Genomic DNA, 20619 nt, shown 5'->3' on the forward strand with positions numbered 1-20619 from the left:
GCACCCATGGTGCATTCACTGCCTCCTCTGACTAGGGTGCAGTGCCCTTGGCCTCCCATAGCAGTGTGGCCAACCAAGTCTCAGTCAAGTCTTGTGTGCTCTGCTGAGAGAGCTCCCCCTACAGTCCAGGCCGGCAAGCTGGCCTGGACTTTCCTGGCAGAAAGCTGATTTTGCCCTCTCTCATTTGGTGTGCTTGGGTCGGAGGACTCAGAGGTGTTTTGGTCTGGGCTTTCAGACCAACCCCAAATCTTATAAGGGACTAGTTAACATCTATACTGGCTCCATGCCAGTGCCACAGATAGGTAAAGGTTCCTGCTTGGGCTCCTCTCTGCCCCAAGCCTTGCTGTGAATTCTTCCACTGGCACGTTCTGTGCGTGATGATAGCCTGAACATGAATAGCTAGGTGCTCTGTAGAGCTTCCTCCCTTCCCTTCACGGTGTTGAGTGTCTGTTCTAATCCTGCTGCTCAGGCCCACAGTACCCACTGGGGGGAAAAGGGGAGCATCCCAGACCCCCTTCTTCTCCTATGATTGTTTTTCCCTGCGCATCTCGCTCCCCCTGCACATCGCACTCCCCCAAGAGAGAAGTTCCTTCCCTCTTGTATGAATGAAGAACCATCCCCTGGAGGGAGGTATTTTCAGCCCTGGCTGAAGCTGAAGAGCAAGGTTCCCCAGGGGATTGGCAAAGCGCTTCAAAGCTAGGCGTGTCTGGGGAGCATTCCAGCTCCTTCCCCTCCCACTGCAGGTCACACAGACATGTTCTGCAATGTGTTTCTTGCTCAACACAGAAAAGGGGAGAGAAGCTGAGCCTAGGAATGCCGCCCCCGTCAGTGCTCTGGGATGGGGTCACACATGGTGGCGCATTGCTTGCCGGCCTATGACTTTGGGGTACCATGTGGCAGCATTCTGTCTGGTGCTGAGTGCTAGCCTGGGTCCGTAGCGCTGGAACAACATCTCTGAGACCCATGCCTATGGGCAGAGAGCTGACCTGGGCACCGGGTTTCCTGCTGTTTGGCTTTAAGTTTCATCCTTAACTTTTTCCTGCAGTTTATGGGGGTGGAGCACAGGAATTAGCAGCAGGACTCCTGAGTTCTCTTCCTGAATCACTACACCCTGTTACCTTACACAAGTCACTGATATCCTGGCTATCAGTTGCTGAGCACCCCTTGCTGAGTGGAGTCAATGGCAGATGTGGATCCCCAGCACCTCTTGCCGTTGGTCCCTTCCTCTTTCTGTGCCTGAGCTTAACATCTGCCCTGTGGGCCTAGCAGGGTTCGGTAAGTCATAGGGGAACTGGGGAGGGCGGCGGGGGGGAAGAGAGGGGCTTGTTTGTGAAGGTTTGTAAAATGCTTTGGGATCATCTGATGGTAGGAGCTAGTGGAGGGCAAAGGGTTAAATGAGTCTGATTTTCTGTGTTCGCCCTCTGTCTAAGCTAGAACATGACCTGGTTCTTCCCTCACTTATTCTAGTGCCATTACACAGACGTCGGGGAACTTCCCCAACAGGAGGAGAATCAGACCAGGACATAGATCAGCATTTGTCAGCATACCAAACCCTTTGCAACGTCTGACTCTCCCTCCAACCTCTGAATGTTCAGTTCCTCCCCAGCCAGGGGAAGCAATTCACCCTCTTCTTTCTTGCTGGTTGGATATATAACAATACACTCTCTTCTCCAGGTTGCAAGTTTGAGCTATAGACTCTATTCTGTCCTCTGCAGCCAGGAAGGGGCTGTGCTTCTTATTTCTGCTTTCCATTAGCTCTGCCTTCTGCTCCCCTTTCGCAGCTCTTTATTCTGGTAACTGAGTCAGCGTTAGCAGTGGGACTCTGCTTAGGAGCGGCTCTGGCCTTTTCTGGGTTGAGATCCTTGCCTCTAAAGTGGGACTTGTTGGCACTGCTCTGGGACTTGGTCAGGCATGTCGATAGCAACAGAAGCAGAGCTAGATGGCAAGCATGGTTGCTCACTCCTTTGCACTCAACAGGGCATGAACAAACACTCAGCATGTGGGTCAGCCGGGGAGACTATGCCAGGCAATTGGAGTAGGAATGGTCCTGCCTGTGATCAGGCCAGAGCCCAGAAGAAATTCCCCACAGTCTCTGAGCCTTGCCACCCTCCAGGAGAGATTTCAGTCCCCAGCTTTGCTCAGCCTGGCAAGAAGAGAGATCAGTCCCCTCCTCCTTTCCTGTGCCAGGTGGCGAAAGCAAGGGGGTTGCTGGATGATGTGAGCAGCAGGTGGTAAAAAACCTCTTCTTTGTGCAATGTGTGGAGTGCCACCCCAGGGGCAGAGTCAAACACTGCTGGGCCTTTCTGACCCTGACTGATATTGGCATTTATGGCTGTAGTTGGGGCTCGTGCTTCAGAGCATGTGCTGGTTCCTGAAGAGGGTCAGGAAGAATAACCTCCCACCCAGGTGCAGCATTGTCCCAGGTGCTCTGTGGTCTCTTCTGCTGCCTGCCGAAGCCTCCATGTTAGGCTAGGAACTGGAATTGCTGAAAATGGTCTGATCTGGTACGGCACATCCTGAGTCCCCTGGGATCAGCTTACAGATGTGGGATTCTTCTCATCTCAGGAACAGTCAGGAAAGAAAGAGGTGCTGGAGCAGGAAGGTGCTACTCTTGTATTAGCGATTCACAGACCAGAGGTGTATAGCAAGAGCTGGATGCTGCAATCTGGCATGCTTATGGATTTGCTTGTACAAATTTATGTCTTCTCCTTCCCCACTGTCTGAAAAGGCTGTTTAGGTTCCTGGAATGAAGGGACAGGGACTAGCTTCTGTAACAGGCTGGGCTGGGTATAGCAACAGTGGGTAATTATAATTGCCATGTATGTGTCCTGTTCATCTGTCGCCCTTGAAACACTTTACACAGGTGAGTAAATAGCCTGCTCCCTGTGAGCCCTGCCCTTGACCCACCAGCGAGAGGCAGTGTGCCCACACTGAGTCCGTGACAACCCCATTCTCCTGAGCCCCAGACCTGTATTTGATTCACTGCCCCATGAATCATAGAATATCAGGGTTGGAAGGGACCTCAGGAGGTCATCTAGTCCAAGCCCCTGCTCAAAGCAGGACCAATCCCCAACTAAATCATCCCAGCCAGGGCTCTGTCAAGCCTGACCTTAAAAATCTCTAAGGAAGGAGATTCTACCACCTCCCTAGGTAACGCATTCCAGTGTTTCACCACCCTCCTAGTGAAAAAGTTTTTCCTAATATCCAACCTAGACCTCCCCGACTGCAACTTGAGACCATTACTCCTTGTCCTGTCCTCTTCTACCACTGAGAATAGTCTAGAATCATCCTCTTTGGAACCACCTCTTAGGTAGTTGAAAGCAGCTATCAAATCCCGCCTCATTCTTCTCTTCTACAGACTAAACAATCCCAGTTCCCTCAGCCTCTCCTCATAAGTCATGTGTTCCAGACCCCTAATCACCTCCCTGGACAGTCATTGTGTCAGCTATCCTGGTGTCAGTCTAAAACACCCCTGGGATGAGTATCCAAGTACCACACTGCCCTTCGTCCCCCTTACAAGAATGATCCATGCTCTTGACTATAAGGTCTCTGCAGCTTTGCTGAGACCGCGTCTTGACTGTCCTTGGCTGATGGTGCATAATGTAGCAGCTTCTGTGAAAGAAGACATGTGGATACCATCTGAGAGGCCCAACCAGCCCCTACTGAATAGGAAGGAACTCGCCACCCGCACCTTTTTCTCTGTCCACTCAAAACTTGTCATAAAGATATTTAAAGCCATGACTTCTTACGTGGGGCGTGGTCAGGAGGGAGCTAACAGGAACAGCTACAGCCAGCAGAATTATCTGCCTATTCTCTATGACCAGCACTTTCAGACCTAGCATTAAGCACCTATTTCTGGACTCGGAGGGGCTGAGCATGTCTGCTGCATATGATGTGAACTGTGGGTGCTCAGCACCTCTGAAATTCAACCACTTATTTGGGTGCCTGGTATGGATGTAGGTGCTGGACTCTAGGCTCCTTGTTTTAAAGATGCTCTATTTATTTTTGGATTAGGCTCTCCATGGGCTTTTCTAACAATGAGTTTCACAACCCACTTCCAAGGTGATATTGAACCCATTTTACTGCTGGAGAAACTGAGACAGATCTGAAGTGACTTGCCCTGTGTCACACAATGAATTTGTAGCAGAGCTGGTGCAACCCAGCCTATAGACCTAAGGAGTCCTGAAGTGAGCAATATACCAACAAGCCTCTCTCCCTTTACTATATTATCCACTGCCATAATTGTCGTGTGTTGAGAGATTTGTGTGTATATTGAATTATTAAATGAAATTGTACAGAGATTGTCGGGCATTTGGCATGGCTATATCCCCCTGTACTGCCTCTCTGCCCCCAGGGGACCTTTAAATACACTATATTCACCTGCATGTATCTCTGAGTTTTCAGCCATGAATTGTAACTGGAAAAAAGTGGTCAGTGACACCATTGTTGTAGCCCTGCTGCTCACAGAGACCTGTCCATGTTAGAGCAAGGAGAGCAGCCGCTCTAGATTAGAGGGGATGGATTCTGGCAGGGCCAACTTGCTCTGTGGTGGAGTGTGCCCTCCCCAGCCTCCCCTCACCTTAGGACTGCAGGTGACAGTTCTAGCCAGAGTGTTCTCACAGCCTTCAATGTGACAAAGGTCTCCACTCCTCATGAGTGTGAGGGGCAGTTGCTATTCGCTGCTTGGGACTTGAGCAAAGATGGTGATTTGCAATCCCCTTTCCAGCAGCCCTGGCCACAGCTCAAAATCCTCTCTGTCAATTAAACTTTATTGTAGTGGTGCAGCAGCACCACTATCGTTAAGGTTCTGTCACAACATCTATTTAAAGGTTCATCTTTCAAAGTACTCTAAAATTGACATGCTTTATCAGATTTCTGTGAAATTTGCTGTGCCTCAGGAGGGTGTGGGGTTGGATTAGTGACCCATATTTGGAGTCATTTGAGCCAAGGGTTCCAGAGATATAAGTTCCTCCCCTCTCCCCCTCCCAACCCAGCCATATTAAAAAAAGCTTCTAGGTATGAGGTTTTTGGTTTTGCCCAGCACTAAAGACCAAACTATTGAACTTTCAAACTGTAAAGTTTTACCTAAGGTAATGTGTAGCATTCACTAGGACTGTGTCTACACCATAAAGTTTTACCTAAGGTAATGTGTGGCACTCACTAGGACTGTGTCTACACTGCATACCTTACAACGGGCAGCTGTACCATTGTAAGGTGCACTATGTAGCTGCTCTTTATTGCCAGGAGAGAGCTCTCCTAGCGACAAAATAAAACCACTTCCAACGAGGGACAGTAGCTTCATCGGTAGGAGCTCAGCTCCTGCCAATGAAGCACTGTCCACACAGGTGCTTTTCTTCAGAACTTTGGTTGTTCAGGGGGGTGTTCCTTCACGTCCCTGAGCAACAAAAATTTTAGCAACGAAAGTGCCTGTGTAGACATGGCCTACATTTTGGGGGGACTGAAACTGAGAACAGTATTGAAGAAAATGTGCACTTGTTACACTGTGCATGCACCAGTACAGAAAAATGGCTAAAGGGTTTCCATTCCAGACATTTTATATGCTTTAATCCTGAGTCCCCCCGCCCCCCTTTTTGTCTTTTAATAGTGTTAGGTGGAATCCAGTGGGTGAGAGGAACGGATTGTAAAAGGAGATAAAGAGCTTGTACATTTCAGCAACTGTGGGGTTGGCAGAGTAAAGCTATATGTGTTAATGGGGTGTATTGGGGCAATGCTGAAAGAGGGCAGAATTAAGGTTGCATGGGCAGCCTTAACTGTTTATTTCCTGGTTTTCATAAGTTTGAGTTTTACTCAATTTGGTGGTCTGGAAGGGGATGACATACAGTAGTTATGAACAATACTGGAATGGAGGTTGTTCATAACTCTGAAATGTTCATAACTCAACAAAAGGTTATGGTTGGTCTTTCAAAAGTTTACAACTGAACATTGACTTAATACAGTTTTGAAACTTTACTATGCAGAAGAAAAATGTTTTTAACCATCTTAGTTTACATGAAACAAGCACAGAAACAGTTTCCGTACATCGTCAAATCTTTTTTTAAACTTTCCCTTTATTTTTTTAGTAGTTTTACGTTTAACACAGTACAGTACTATATTGGCTTTTCTTTTTTCTCTCTCTGCTGCTGCCTGATTCCATCTTTCTTGTTCCAAATGAGGTGTGTGGTTGACTGATCAGTTCATAACTCTGAGCTTCTACTGTACCACCAAGCAACCTTAACTCTAGGTTAACATAGTTTTTTGGCATTGAATATATATTTTTATAAACATTAATTTAGCTGGATGAGGCCCCTGTATTTGTACATGGGGCAACTGAGCACAAAGCAGTGACTTACCCAGCTTACTGTGAATTTGTGGCAAGGCCAGGAATAGAACCTGGGAGTTGCAAACACCCATCTCCTTCTCTTGCAGCTATACAGTGCTCCCTCTGTTAAGGAATGGGAGGAGACTGGGGAACAGCCTGAGACAGGAAGTAAAGTGGTGTAAGAACAGAAAGCTACCAATAATAACATGTTAGGAGCCCTACTGCTTTGTAGGGAAAAATTCTCTCCTCTCCCTGATTCCCCTTTGATCGACAACAGGAAGTGTGAGATTGCCTGGGGAAGTGGAGTGAGAGCTTTCAGCAGATACTGGAAGGGAGCAGTTGGTTCGTATTGAGGAGTGTTGCCACTGAGCCCTATATAACTTACTTATTACTTACCAAAACCCTGTAACACCTTACCTGTCCCAAAAAAGTGCCCCAGTGCCTGCACTGATGTATTGGGTCAGGGTTAGTTCCTGGTTTGCTGGCTCCATGAAGCTGAATGCACTGGCCACATGGCTAGTCAAGGGACTCCAGGAAAGGCATACTCCCTTTTTAATAAGGTAGTAATTCACTTTCCATGTGGAAACACAGTGCTGGGACCTGGTCTTCTCTGGATGGCTGATTCTGAGTGCATTCCATCCAGCCCGGGGCAGAGTAATTCTTAGATCCTCACCCATTTATAAAAAGAAAAGGAGTACTTGTGGCACCTTAGAGACTAACCAGTTTATTTGAGCATGAGCTTTCGTGTAGCTCACGAAAGCTCATGCTCAAATAAACTGGTTAGTCTCTAAGGTGCCACAAGTACTCCTTTTCTTTTTACGAATACAGACTAACACGGCTGTTACTCTGAAACCTGTCACCCATTTATAGAACTCATCTTGGGCCCTGATTTCAAAGAAGCTGACCTGCAGCTGCCAGTGAGGTCAGCAGGCCCAGATCATTTGAAAATCAGGCTCCTAGTCTTTAGTGATGGCCTTTTTACCCCTGCAGCAATGCATCAGCCATGAGTGCCTTTCCCTCTCCTAGGGAGTGATAACAATCATGTGTGCTGGTGGGCGGCAGGTGACACGGGTTTGACATTTGGCGCTGATGTGTGTATGTGCAGGGCCTGTGTTTATATGCCTATCTGCACATCCCCCAAGCCACATTCCACACTCATGGCTCATCACCAGCTTTCTCCAGAGAAGTCAGTTGGTTTTGGCCAAAAAAGATGATCTGCTCATGCAGACAGGAGCTGTCTTGTCTGCAGTGCAGACTGCCAGCTGTGGCATCCCTGGGGTGTTGCTGACTTCCAGTAAAATGTGAATCCGCTGTTTGGCCTCCTGCACACAATCACATTTTCCCCTGGAACCATGCTCCCTATCCATACTTGTTTCCCCACCCTCTTGCTCAAGATGCTGTCTACTCCCTCATTTCCATGATGCTTTGGGGAGGAGGGAATGGCGGGGAGGAGATATACCCTAGATTCCAGCCTCTCTCCTTGGTCTCTGAAGATGGCAGAACAGCCTGTCCCTAGGAAGAGCCCTCTGGGCTGTGCCGTACCTTGAAGCCCAGCTGTTCCTGGCTCCATCCTGCCTCTTTCCAACACTTTCTCTCTGTGTCTTTGCTTTCTGTCATGAGTGGAAGGTGGAAAACAACACACAAGTGAAGAGCAAAGGCCTGGTCTCAGTGTGGAATAGCAGAGGCTGAGTCTAGTCTTATCTGTGTAGGTTTTTATATCACGCTTATTACTGTAACATCTGAGCACCTTCCACTAATGCATTAAACAACATGAGTACATGTCTGTCACACATTTGTTCTCTCATCCTCTGCCCAGAGGGAGAAGCATATGTAAAGGAGTGTCTTGTTTTGTTAGGGTTTTTTGTTTTTGTTGTTTGTTTAAATAAATATACCTGTTGCTATGTGTTTATATTAGACAAGACAAGGTCAAAGAAACGTGCCTTGCTCTTGGAGTGGAAAGTGGTGAGGTTTATGATGGTCCTTAGTTCTTGCGAGTTAATAACACAGTCTTGGACTGCCCTCCGAGAAGGTTCTGTCTCCCTCACAAACCAGCTTTACTCCTATTGTTGAGAATTTGCTTGGGTTCAGATTCAACCAACTGCTCTTCATCCATGAGCTGATCTCATCCAAGCACTGGGAAATCTTGTTGGTAGTGGCATGGTCGTATGTGGTGAAGGATAGATAGAGCTGTGTCATCTGTATATTGCTGGCACTTGAGTCCCTGTGATCTGGCCAGTTCACGTACTGGTTGGATATAAATGTAGAAAAAGATCAGAGAGAGAATTGATCCTCGTGGAACCCCACAAGCAAGGGGTAGTGGTAGAGGTGCAGTTTCCCATCTTTGGATGCAAACTGCCGGAAGGACCCAAACCATTTTAGTGCATTCCTCTGGACTCCTGCCACCTCTCTCAGGTGAGACAGCAGTATCTTGTGCTCAGCAATGTTAAACACTGCAGAGGGGTGCAGGAGGATGAGAATGGACATCCATCAGTGCCACAAAGCAGTTTCAGTTCCACATCCTGTCCTGAATGCAGATTCTGCCAGGTGTAGATTGCTGGCTTCAGTTAGATGAGCTTGCTCAGGAAAGGGAGGTTTGACACTGGGCAATAGTTGGCTAGGACTGATGCAGTCTTGCTGCCAGGCCATGTCTAAGGAGTGCTACAGCTGGGCTGCATGTATCCCAAGCTGCCTTAGGAAAGGAAAGGAGGATCTGGTGATGTAGGAAGTCTTGAGTATGGTGAGTCAGTGACTGCAACCATAATTGGCGGTCCCAGCACAATAGCCTCCCAGTGATCCTTCAGTCTTATGGTATTTGCATCATGTCTCTGTGCAAACTGGCTCTTATCTCCCTCGCTGCCCTTGGACTTGAAGCTGGGTGGGTGGATGGACACTCCTGTCTCAGCCCAGGCAGGAGAGAGGAGGGTGTACAATAGAGAGCAATTGTCTGAGTCTGGAGCACAGCTGCGCTCCTCTCTTTAAGATGCACAAGACTCTTCTTTTTCAAGCTGCCACCTCTTTGCAAGGCTCCCTCCGCCCATTCTTGGGAGGCACAGATGAGCGCAGCAATAACCAATCACAGAATGTCTAACAGGGGAAGCGAATGGCTCAGTGGGGAGGGTCAGATGTCTAGTTAGCAAGTAGGTTTGAGGGGCTTCCCCTCAACCACCCCCAACAGGCTTGTGCAGGAGATATTCATTCATAGTCTCACGCCTCTTGACAGGCTATGGTCCTGTACCATAGGCTCTTGTTCTAGTGCACCCTCACAGCACATACTATCTGCAATACCCACTGAGCAGAGTGACACGCCAGCTTCTATGAGTTCCACATCAGCCCTGTGACCTGACAACAAATCTCCAATGTGCCTAAAACCCACCAGGCCCCACCCTCAACCCCTCTGTACCTGGCATTTGTGTCCTCCTTGCTTACGCTACGCTGCCAGGCATAAAGGGGTGGGCTAAGAGTTCTGTTGGTGTCTCTCTGCCACCAGAGGCTCCTCAGGCCTGGCTCTTTAATCAGGAGCAGTGTGTGCAGCTCCAGGGTGGGCAGTGGGATCACTTCATGTGTCCAAGGGTGGAGTTTAGCCTTGGCTCTGTGTAAATCCTGGTGGGACTTCCGTAAAGCTCCTTGTGGTCCTTCAGGAAGAGAAGTGTAATGGCAGTGATTCTGTGCCTAGCTCAGTGGGGTCCTGCGCCATGACTCGGGATCCTGGTGTTATGGTGATACAAAGAATGATTCCATCAATGTGCCTACTGTCTCAGGGCAGCTGGACAGCTAGCTGGTACATTTGGAACAGAAAACCTGCCAGTTCCCATGGCCATGACCAGAGTTTCCCAACTGTTGGGGTGTGTTCAGTTGATGAATCCCTTGGGGGTGCATTGTGGATGGAGAGACCCTCAAGGACTGGGGTGGCCATGTTCACTGTATGCTATAACCTGCTCCATCTCACTCTCTTTCCCCAAGGGTGCATGATCTGCCTGGGGCAGTCGACCTTCCTCCGGTTTAATCACCCTGCTGAGGCCAAGTGGATGAAAAGCATGATCCCAGCTGGAGAAAGGAGTCCTGGGGCCCCATATGGACTCATGGCAGGTAGGTGAAGCCTCCATGCTCAAGGCCTGGGAGTGAGTACACCTGTGTTCTGTTCTTGACTCTGCTGCTGACTCAGGCAAGTCAGTTTCCCCTCTCTATGCTTGTTTCCCCACCTCTAATGTGGGGATAATAATCCACCCCCACCCCCCAAGCGGCAGCAGCTTTGTTGGCAGGAGAGTGTTCCTGCCAACAAAGTGCTGTTCACACCGGAGCTTTTCATCAGTAAAACTTCTGTCATTCGGGGGGAGGGGGTGTGTTGTTTTAACACCCCGAACAACAAACGTTTTGCCCACAAAGTACCACTGTAGACAAAGCCTCAGTGTAATGAGCTCAACAGAGCCCAGATATTCAGTGGGGCAAAGGTCAAACCCTGGGCCTTGGAGAGAGAAGTTTGGAGAGGAGGCTCTGCCAGGGCTCAGATTGACATTTCTGTCCAGTGCTGTGGTCTTTTCTTCTGTAGCTACTCCTACTCTCTGCCAGGTTGTTGCTGCACTCTCTGAGCTACTGTGAGTCACCAGTGCTGGGTTTGGTGCCTGTGCAGAGCCAGAGTGGCAGCGATGTCAGGCAGGAATCTCTCCCTCTCTCACCAGTAAAGGAAGGGGAGAAGGGAACTCATTTGCTTCTGAAGGATCAGGTGGAGGCTGCTGATGGAAGTGGGAGATTGGGTTTGATTGACAGGTCTGCTCCTGTAGGCCAGTTCTGCCATCACACCAAATGGAAATGCTGTGGCCCAGGTCTGCAGTCCTTACTCAGGCAGCACTCCAGTTTGCTTCAGTGGGAATTTTGCCTTGAGCAAGGGCTGCAGAGCTGGGCCAACGCCTTTCTACTTGGTGTGATGGCAGAACTGGTCTATTGGATTTGCAGATATGTCCATCAAGCCCAGTCTCCTACTTCCACTTGCAGCCATGACTGACCTTTGTTTAGGCTGAGTCAAAACTGATGCCATTAGGGCTGGCAGTGAGTGACTGGGGGAAGCAGGTGAGGTATGATAGCTCAGTAAGTCCATTCCTGTGAGAGCATGCGCCTAACGTGGTTGTACAGCCACACGTTGGAGCCATGATTCGCCATATGACCCAGCCCAGAGGAGCTACAGGGTGGCCTGCACAACCTAGGATTTAATGTCTCTCAAGTGCTGAGCTTTCTATTCCCTGTAGCACTATTTGGTTTAACCCTTCATGTGCTGTTATCAGAGCACCCTCACCAAGATACCCGCTTGACCCTTCTTGGGGGATGGGCAGTGAGGCGCTCTGGCTGATGCAGACTAAATGCTGTTCTCCTTAATGGCCACTTGATACAGACTTGCTGACTTGGTGCCTACTGTGGGAAGCATTCAGTGAGTCTGTGCTAGTAGCACAGCGATACTGGGAACCAGCCTGGGAGATAGAGAGGGAGCAGAGGAGGGAGTTCACAGAGGCTTTCCAATAAGGGAGTCTGGCTGTTGACAGCTAGTCCTTTCCTGCTTGCATTCCTCTATCTGTACAGTGGGGCTTGTACTGGGGCAGTCTCTGAGCACACCACTTTGTGGCATGGCACGCTACTGCACAACCTACATAGCTTTCAGTGCATCCAGTTGCTGCAGTGACTTAGGGTATGTCTACACTACGAAATTAGGTTGAATTTCTAGAAGTCGGTTTTGTAGAAAGCGTTTTTATACAATTGATTGTGTGTGTCCCCACAGAAATGCTCTAAGTGCATGTAGTCGGCGGAGTGTGTCCACAGTACCAAGGCAACCGTCGACTTCTGGAGCGTTGCACTGTGGGTGGCTATCCCACAGTTCCCGCACTCTCCACCGCCTATTTGAATTCTGGGTAGAAATTCCAGTGCCTGATGGGGCTAAAACATTGTCGCGGGTGGTTCTGGGTACATATCGTCAGGCCTCCGTTCCCTCCCTCCCTCCGTGAAAGCAAGGGCAGACAATCGTTTTGTGCCTTTTTTCTTGAGTTACCTGTACAGACGCCATACCACGGCAAGCATGGACCCCGCTCAGCTAACCGTCACCGTATGTCTCCTGGATGCTGGCAGACGTGGTACTGCATTGCTACACAGCAGCAGTTTATTGCCTTTTGACAGCAGACAGTGCAGTATGACTGGTAGCCATCATCGACGTAGTCCTGGGTGCTCTTTTAACCGGGTGCCTGGGCAAACATGGGAGTGACTCAGCCAGATCATTTCCCTTGTTTCATCTCGTGGCGATTCAGTCCCTCACTGTCTTTTAATCTGCAGCTAGCAGAAGATGATGGCCAGTAGTCATGCTGCACCATCTTCTGCCGAGCACCCAGGTGTTGACGATGGCTAGCAGTCGTACTGCACAGTCTGCTGCCAGCAAGATGTATAAAGATAGATGAAGTGGCTCAAAACAAGAAATAGATCAGATTTGGTTTGTATTCATTTTCTCCTCTCTCCCTCCCTCTGTGAAATCAACCGCCTGCTAAACCCAGTTTTGAGTTCTGTCCTTGAGGGGGCCATTCAGTTTCTCGCAAAGCCACCCCCTTTGTTGATTTTAATTCCCTGTAAGCCAACCCTATAAGCCATGTCGTCAGTTGCCCCTCCCTCCATCAGGGCAACGGCAGACAATCGTTCCGCGCCTTTTTTCTGTGTAGACGCCATACCACGGCAAGCATGGAGCCCGCTCAGATCACTTTGGCAATTAGGAGCACATTAAACACCACACGCATTATCCAGCAGTATATGCAGCACCAGAACCTGGCAAAGCGATCCTGGGCGAGTAGGTGACGTCAGCGCCATGACGTGAGTGATGAGGACATGGACACAGACTTCTCTCAAAGCCCAGGCCCTGGCAATGTGGGCATCATGGTGCTAATGGGGCAGGTTCATGCGGTGGAACGCCGATTCTGGGCTTGGGAAACAAGCACAGACTGGTGGGACCGCATAGTGTTACAGGTCTGGGATGATTCCCAGTGGCTGCGAAACTTTCGCATGCGTAAGGGCACTTTCATGGAACTTTGTGACCTGCTTTCCCCTGCCCTGAGGTGCAAGAATACCAAGATGAGAGCAGCCCTCACAGTTGAGAAGTGAGTGGCAATAGCCCTGTGGGAACTTGCAACGCCAGACAGCTACCGGTCAGTCGGGAATCAATTTGGAGTGGGCAAATCTACTGTGGGGGCTGCTGTGATGCAAGTAGCCAACGCAGTCAAAGATCTGCTGATATCAAGGGTAGTGACCCTGGGAAATGTGCAGGTCATAGTGGATGGCTTTGCTGCAATGGGATTCCCTAACTGTGGTGGGGCCATAGACGGAACCCATATCCCTATCTTGGCACCGGAGCACCAAGCCGGCGAGTACATAAACCGCAAGGGGTACTTTTCAATAGTGCTGCAAGCACTGGTGGATCACAAGGGATGTTTCACCAACATCAACGTGGGATGGCCGGGAAAGGTACATGACGCTCGCATCTTCAGGAACTCTGGTCTGTTTCAAAAGCTGCAGGAAGGGACTTTATTCCCAGACCAGAAAATAACCTTTGGGGATGTTGAAATGCCTATAGTTATCCTTGGGGACCCAGCCTACCCCTTAATGCCATGGCTCATGAAGCCATACACAGGCAGCCTGGACAGCAGTCAGGAGCTGTTCATCTACAGGCTGAGCAAGTGAAGAATGGTGGTAGACTGTGCATCTGGATGTTTAAAAGCGCGCTGGCGCAGTTTACTGACTCGGTTAGACCTCAGCGAAACTAATATTCCCACTGTTATTACTGCTTGCTATGCGCTCCACAATATCTGTGATAGTAAGGGGGAGACGTTTATGGCGGGGTGGGAGGTTGAGGCAAATCGCCTGGCTGCTGGTTACGCACAGCCAGACACCAGGGCGGTTAGAAGAGCACAGGAGGGCGCGGTGTGCATCAGAGAAGCTTTGAAAGCCAGTTTCATGACTGGACAGGCTACGGTGTGAATGTTCTGTTTGTTTCTCCTTGATGAAAGCCCCCGCCCCTTGGTTCACTCTACTTCCCTGTAAGCTAACCACCCTCCCCACCTCCCTTCGATCACCACTTGCAGAGGCAATAAAGTCATTGTTGCTTCACATTCATGCATTCTTTATTCATTCATCACACAAAGAGGGGGATAACTACCAAGGTAGTCCAGGGGGGGTGGTGAAGGAGAGAAGCACCAGGAGGGGTGGTGGAGGAGGGAAGGACAAGGCCACACAGCACTTTAAAAGTTTAAAAATTTAAAACTTATTGAATGCCAGCCTTCTGTTGCTTGGGCAGTCCTCTGGGGTGGAGTGGCTGGGTGGCTGGAGGCCCCCCCACCGCGTACTTGGGCATCTGGGTGAGGAAGCTATGGAACTTGGGGAGGAGGGCGGTTGGTTATACAGGGGCTGTAGCGGCAGTCTGTGCTCCTGCTGCCTTTCCTGCAGCTCAACCATACGCTGGAGCATATTGGTTTGATCCTCCAGCAGCCTCAGCATTGAATCCTGCCTCCTCTCATCACACTGCCGCCACCTTTCAACTTCAGCCCTCTCTTCAGCCCGCCACTTACTCTCTCCAGCTCACCACCTCTCCTCCTGGTCATTTTGTGCTTTCCTGCACTCTGACATTGTCTGCCTCCACGCATTCGTCTGTGCTCTGTCAGTGTGGGAGGACAGCATGAGCTCAGAGAACATTTCATCACGAGAGCGTTTTTTTCGCCTTCTAATCTTCACAAGCCTCTGAGAAGGAGAAGATCCCATGATCCTTGAAACACATGCAGCTGGTGGAGAAAAAAAAAGGGACAGTGGTGTTTAAAAAGACACATTTTATAGAACAATGGGTACACTCTTTCACGGTAAACCTTGCTGTTAACATTACATACATAGCACATGTGCTTTCGTTACAAGGTCGCATTTTGCCTCCCCCCAGCGCGTGGCTAGCCCCTTCCCCCTCCCCGTGGCTAACAGCGGGGAACATTTCTGTTCAGCGACAGGCAAACAGCCCAGCAGGAATGGGCACCTCTGAGTGTCCCCTTAAGAAAAGCACCCTATTTCAACCAGGTGACCATGAATGATATCACTCTCCTGAGGATAACACAGAGAGATAAAGAACGGATGTTGTTTGAACGCCAGCAAACATACATTGCAATGCTCTGTTCTACGATGATTCCCGAGTGCGTGCTACTGGCCTGGAGTGGTAAAAGTGTCCTACCATGGTGGATGGAATAAGGCTGCCCTCCCCAGAAACCTTTTGCAAAGGCTTTGGGAGTATATCCAGGAGAGCCACGAATGCTAGGGCAAATTAATCATTAAACATACTTGCTTTTAAACCATGTATAGTATTTTAAAAGGTACACTCACCAGAGGTCCTTTCTCCACCTGGCGGGTCTGGGAGGCAGCCTTGGGTGGGTTCGGGGAGTACTGGCTCCAGGTCCAGGGTGAGAAACAGTTCCTGGCTGTCGGGAAAAATGGTTTCTCCACTTGCTTGCTGTGAGCTATGTACAACCTCCTCCTCATCATCATCATCTTCCTCATCCCCAAAACCTGCTTCCGTGTTGCCTCCATCTCCATTGAAGGAGTCAGACAACATGGCTGGGGTAATGGTGGCTGAACCCCCTAAAATGGCATGCAGCTCATCATAGAAGCAGCATGTTTGGGGCTCGGACCCGGAGTGGCTGTTCGCCTCTCTGGTTTTCTGGTAGGCTTGCCTCAGCTCCTTAAGTTTCACGTGGCACTGCTTCAGGTCCCTGTTATGGCCTCTGTCCTTCATGCCCTGGAAGATTTTGACAAATGTTTTGGCATTTCGAAAACTGGAATGGAGTTCTGATAGCACGGATTCCTCTCCCCATACAGCGATCAGATCCTGTACCTCCCGTTCGGTCCATGCTGGAGCTCTTTTGCGTTTCTGGGACTCCATCGTGGTCACCTCTGCTGATGAGCTCTGCATGGTCACCTGCAGCTTGCCACGCTGGCCAAACAGGAAATTGAAATTCAAAAGTTCGCAGGCCTTTTTCTGTCTACCTGGCCAGTACATCTGAGTTGAGAGTCCTGTCCAGAGCGGTCACAGTGGAGCACTCTGGGATAGCTCCCGGAGGCCAATACTGTCTAATTGCATCCACAGTACCCCAAATTCAACCCAGCAAGGCCGATTTCAGCGCTAATCCCCTTGTCGGGGGTGGAGAAAGGAAATCGATTTTAAGAGCCCTTTAAGTCGAAAAAAAGGGCTTCATCGTGTTGACGGGTGCAGGGTTAAATCGATTTAATGCTGCTAAATTCGACCTCAACTCCTAGTGTAGACCAGGGCTGAGTCACATCAGAGTCCACCCCTTCCTGGGCAGTAAACTCCAAACAAACACAAAACCAAAACAATCCTCTATCCCCTGTGGGCTCAGCTCCTAAGCCCTCCTGGGCTCTGCTCAGTTTCCATCACTATTGTATAGAGCCCTGACTCTTGAGGCAGCTCTCCCTGGAGCCTCTAACCCAGGGGTTTCTGTGGGAGCCTCCTTCCAGATTCCCCTCTCCCCCAAATGAGCATCTCCTGGCTTTTTATGAGCACCAGGTGCTCTCTAATTTAGTCACCTGACCCTTCAGCAGCTACTCCACCTTCGGGGCTGGGACCAGGCCCCATGAAAGGATGCTAACCTGATGACAGGGCCCATGACCTTGCCTCCTTGTGAGACTTAACTCCTTACTGTTTGGAAAGCATTTTGAAGAGCTGAGTGCTTGGCAGTAAGGGGGAGGTCAAGCTGGAATCCTGTACCAGCAGTTTATAGCAGAGTGCATCCCTCCTCCCAAGCACCCATTATGGGCAAAGTACATCGATGAGGCACTGAGAAACCCTAGGGGTGTATTCTTGGTCCCATTGAGATTGCTAGCAGAGCCCTTGCTGATGTAAGTGGGGCCAGGATTTCACCCCAGGACTTGGTGTTGGGACACAGTTGGGAGCCTGGTGAGAGTCCCATGTGAAGATGTGTGGGGCAGGAGGGCATGTTCTATGTAAGAAATGCTGGCTGTGGTGAAGCACTGCTGGCTCTCCCTCCCTCCTGCGTTTTTTGTTTCTCAACGTTGTAACCACGGAACCTGACCATGCGGTGTCTCGTTAAGCAGTACTGTCTGGGATGCTAGCCCCCACTGCTCATGAGGGAGCAGTGCTTATGTGGCTGAGTGCCACCTGCCCCAGTTCACTCCACTTTAATAAATGAAATACACAGGCAGTTTGGCAGGTAAAGCTGCTATTTGCTCATTACATAAATGATCGTTATTGAAGTTTTGGTTAAAAACTCCATTACACTGAATGCAGATGTCACCCAGCACAGATACAGGGCCATCTTGAGAAAAGCCCTGCGTTAATTGGATCTCTCAGTTTAGACATACCAGCGTCCCCACTCCTGCCGAGGGCCATTGGGACACTGGACCCTGATAGAGGAGCTGTTAGGAGCTTTGTGTTTCCAGCCGGTGAAAAAAATCCCAGGGTTGGGGACTGAAATGTTTCTAAAATGATCTCTCTGCTTGCTAAGAGATGCCTGCTATTTGCATGAATACAAATAGCATTTACTCTGGTTTGTGGCCTTTCTGTTCCTGCACCCACTGTTGACTCAGCTCAGCACCTGCACTTCTGTTTGTTAATTATTAATAGTTGTCTCCAAAGAGTTTAATTGTAGCAGCTCCTGAGCTGAACCCTTGGCTGAACACACAACCTGGCTGGCATTTCACACCAGCTCTCCTGGTCACAGGGCAGGTTCCAGAGACCTTTTAACCCTCAGAACAGCATAAAACACAAGGTCATGAGCCTCATCTGATGTGTCTGGAGCTGGGTTGGGGAGCTGCAGGTAGCGCTTGTCTGTAAGGGCGAATAAATGTGAGATTCAAAGGCTGCTTCTTCAGCCCGGGGGTTCATTGTTACTTGCAACTTATTTTATTTAGTGTTTCTCTATGGAGTGCAAGTCTCCTTCACTTTCTGTGGCTGTTCTCCCCCTCTGCCACTGGCTATTGATGGGAGACTGGGCTAGATGGGCCTTGCTTTTATCCAGGCCAGTGTGCTGCTTCCACACACCTTCTCAGGCTGTGCAGAGCTTCCATTGCCACTCCATACCTCCCCTGCAGCTCCTGGCATGGTGTCGTGGCCAGGATGTTGCTGTGCTCTGGCTATTCCTGGTTGCCAGAATGGCCCCTTGGGGCTATAGGCAGTCTTCAGACATAGCCCCCAGGAAGTGGAAGCACACAGGTAGGGCAAAGCCTTCTTTGCCCTTCTCCCCTGCTGTCCCTGCAAAGCCAGGACAGAATTTGGCCTACACTCTTTACCAAAGCTCACAAGAGAGGGGCTTCTTTTCTCTCTGCCCACCATACCTGTCCTTTGCGACCCACTCCCAGCAGGAGAGGCTTGGGTTCTACTCCCTATGAATGAAGTATTGCAGGGACCTCAGATTCCTCATGCTGTGCAGTCACACACAGCCCCTAAACCCCAGGTGTCAGGGGACGGGAGCTTAATTCAGAATGACATCTTCCCCTTTGCAGACTATTAGCAGCCCCAATGGAAGTAAGCTCTTTCTCTGTTGCATCAGGATTGTGTTTGTCTGGGACTGTAGAACAGAAGGCATTAGCTGTTTGCATGGAGGAATGGGCAGCTGCAGCATCTCAGGCTCTGACTGCTGTCTGGGCCTGCATTGGCTGTATCAAACTAGCTAGGATGATGCACAAGGAGAGGAGATAGCCTGTGTCACAAGCTGGCAGTAGTCTCCCTGGGGTAGCTTGATACCCACGAGTGTGTGTGAGGGACCACATGCTGCTGTTAACCTGCTAGAGCAGCATGTGAGGGAAGGGAGCATGTGGAGCCAATTAGTGTGTCAGAGCTTCTGGAACCACAGCACCCTCCCCTCCCCCACCAGGAGGGCCAGGAGCCATGCCTGGGTATCAGAGTAACAGCCGTGTTAGTCTGTATTCGCAAAAAGAAAAGGAGTACTTGTGGCACCTTAGAGACTAACCAATTTATCTGAGCATAAGCTTTCGTGAGCTACAGCTCACTTCATCGGATGCATACTGTGGAAACTGCAGAAGACGTTATATACACAGAGACCATGAAACAATACCTCCTCCCATCCCACTCTCCTGCTGGTAATAGCTTATCTAAAGTGATCGCTCTCCTTACAATGTGTATGATAATCAAGTTGGGCCATTTCCAGCACAAATCAAGTTTTCTCACCCTCCGCCCCCCCTCCCCCTCCCCCACACACAAACTCACTCTCCTGCTGGTAATAGCCCATCCAAAGTGACCACTCTCTTTACAATGTGTATGATAATCAAGGTGGGCCATTTCCAGCACAAATCCAGGTTTTCTCACCCCACACCCCCCCCTTTCCAAAAACCACACACACAAACTCACTCTCCTGCTGGTAATAGCTTATCCAAAGTGACCACTCTCCTTACAATGTGTATGAAAATCAAGGTGGACCATTTCCAGCACAAATCGAGGTCCGTCCCCCTCCCCCCCCCCCCAAAAAAAAAAAAAAGAAAAAGAAAAAACAAACACACACACACACAAACTCACTCTCCTGCTGGTAATAGTTTATCCAAGGTGACCACTCTCCCTACAATGTGCATGATAATCAAGGTGGGCCATTTCCAGCACAAATCCAGGTTTTCTCACCCCCCGCCCCCAAACACACACACACACACACACACAAACACACTCTCCTGCTGGTAATAGCTCATCCAAAGTGACCGCTCTCCCTACAATGTGCATGATAATCAAGGTGGGCCATTTCCAGCATAAATCCAAGTTTAACCAGAACGTCTGTGGGGCGGGGGGGGTAGGAAAAAACAAGGGGAAATAGGCTACCTTGCATAATGACTTAGCCACTCCCAGTCTCTATTTAAGCCTAAATTAATAGTACCCAATTTGCAAATGAATTCCAATTCAGCAGTTTCTCGCTGGAGTCTGGATTTGAAGTTTTTTTGTTGTAAGATAGCGACCTTCATGTCTGTAATTCCGTGACCAGAGAGATTGAAGTGTTCTCCGACTGGTTTATGAATGTTATAATTCTTGACATCTGATTTGTGTCCATTTATTCTTTTATGTAGAGACTGTCCAGTTTGACCAATGTACATGGCAGGGGGGCATTGCTGGCACATGATGGCATATATCACATTGGTGGATGTGCAGGTGAACGAGCCTCTGATAGTGTGGCTGATGTGATTAGGCCCTGTGATGGTGTCCCCTGAATAGATATGTGGGCACAGTTGGCAACGGGCTTTGTTGCAAGGATAGGTTCCTGGGTTAGTGGTTCTGTTGT

General features: G+C 49.5%; 1 protein-coding gene across 30 annotated transcripts in view; it reads left to right on the plus strand.

Moving 5' to 3' along the window:
• PHLDB1 (pleckstrin homology like domain family B member 1) overlaps nt 1-20619 on the plus strand; it is a 128101-nt gene that overhangs the window by 44641 nt on the left and 62841 nt on the right. For all 30 annotated transcript variants that reach the window (XM_043533942.1, XM_043533961.1, XM_043533963.1 and 27 more), the window contains one exon: nt 10280-10405. In XM_043533942.1, coding sequence (XP_043389877.1) covers nt 10280-10405 — 126 coding nt within the window. The remainder of the gene's footprint in view (nt 1-10279; nt 10406-20619) is intronic.

The sequence above is a fragment of the Chelonia mydas genome, chromosome 22 (genome assembly GCF_015237465.2).
Source record: "Chelonia mydas isolate rCheMyd1 chromosome 22, rCheMyd1.pri.v2, whole genome shotgun sequence".
Classification (NCBI taxonomy): domain Eukaryota; kingdom Metazoa; phylum Chordata; order Testudines; family Cheloniidae; genus Chelonia; species Chelonia mydas.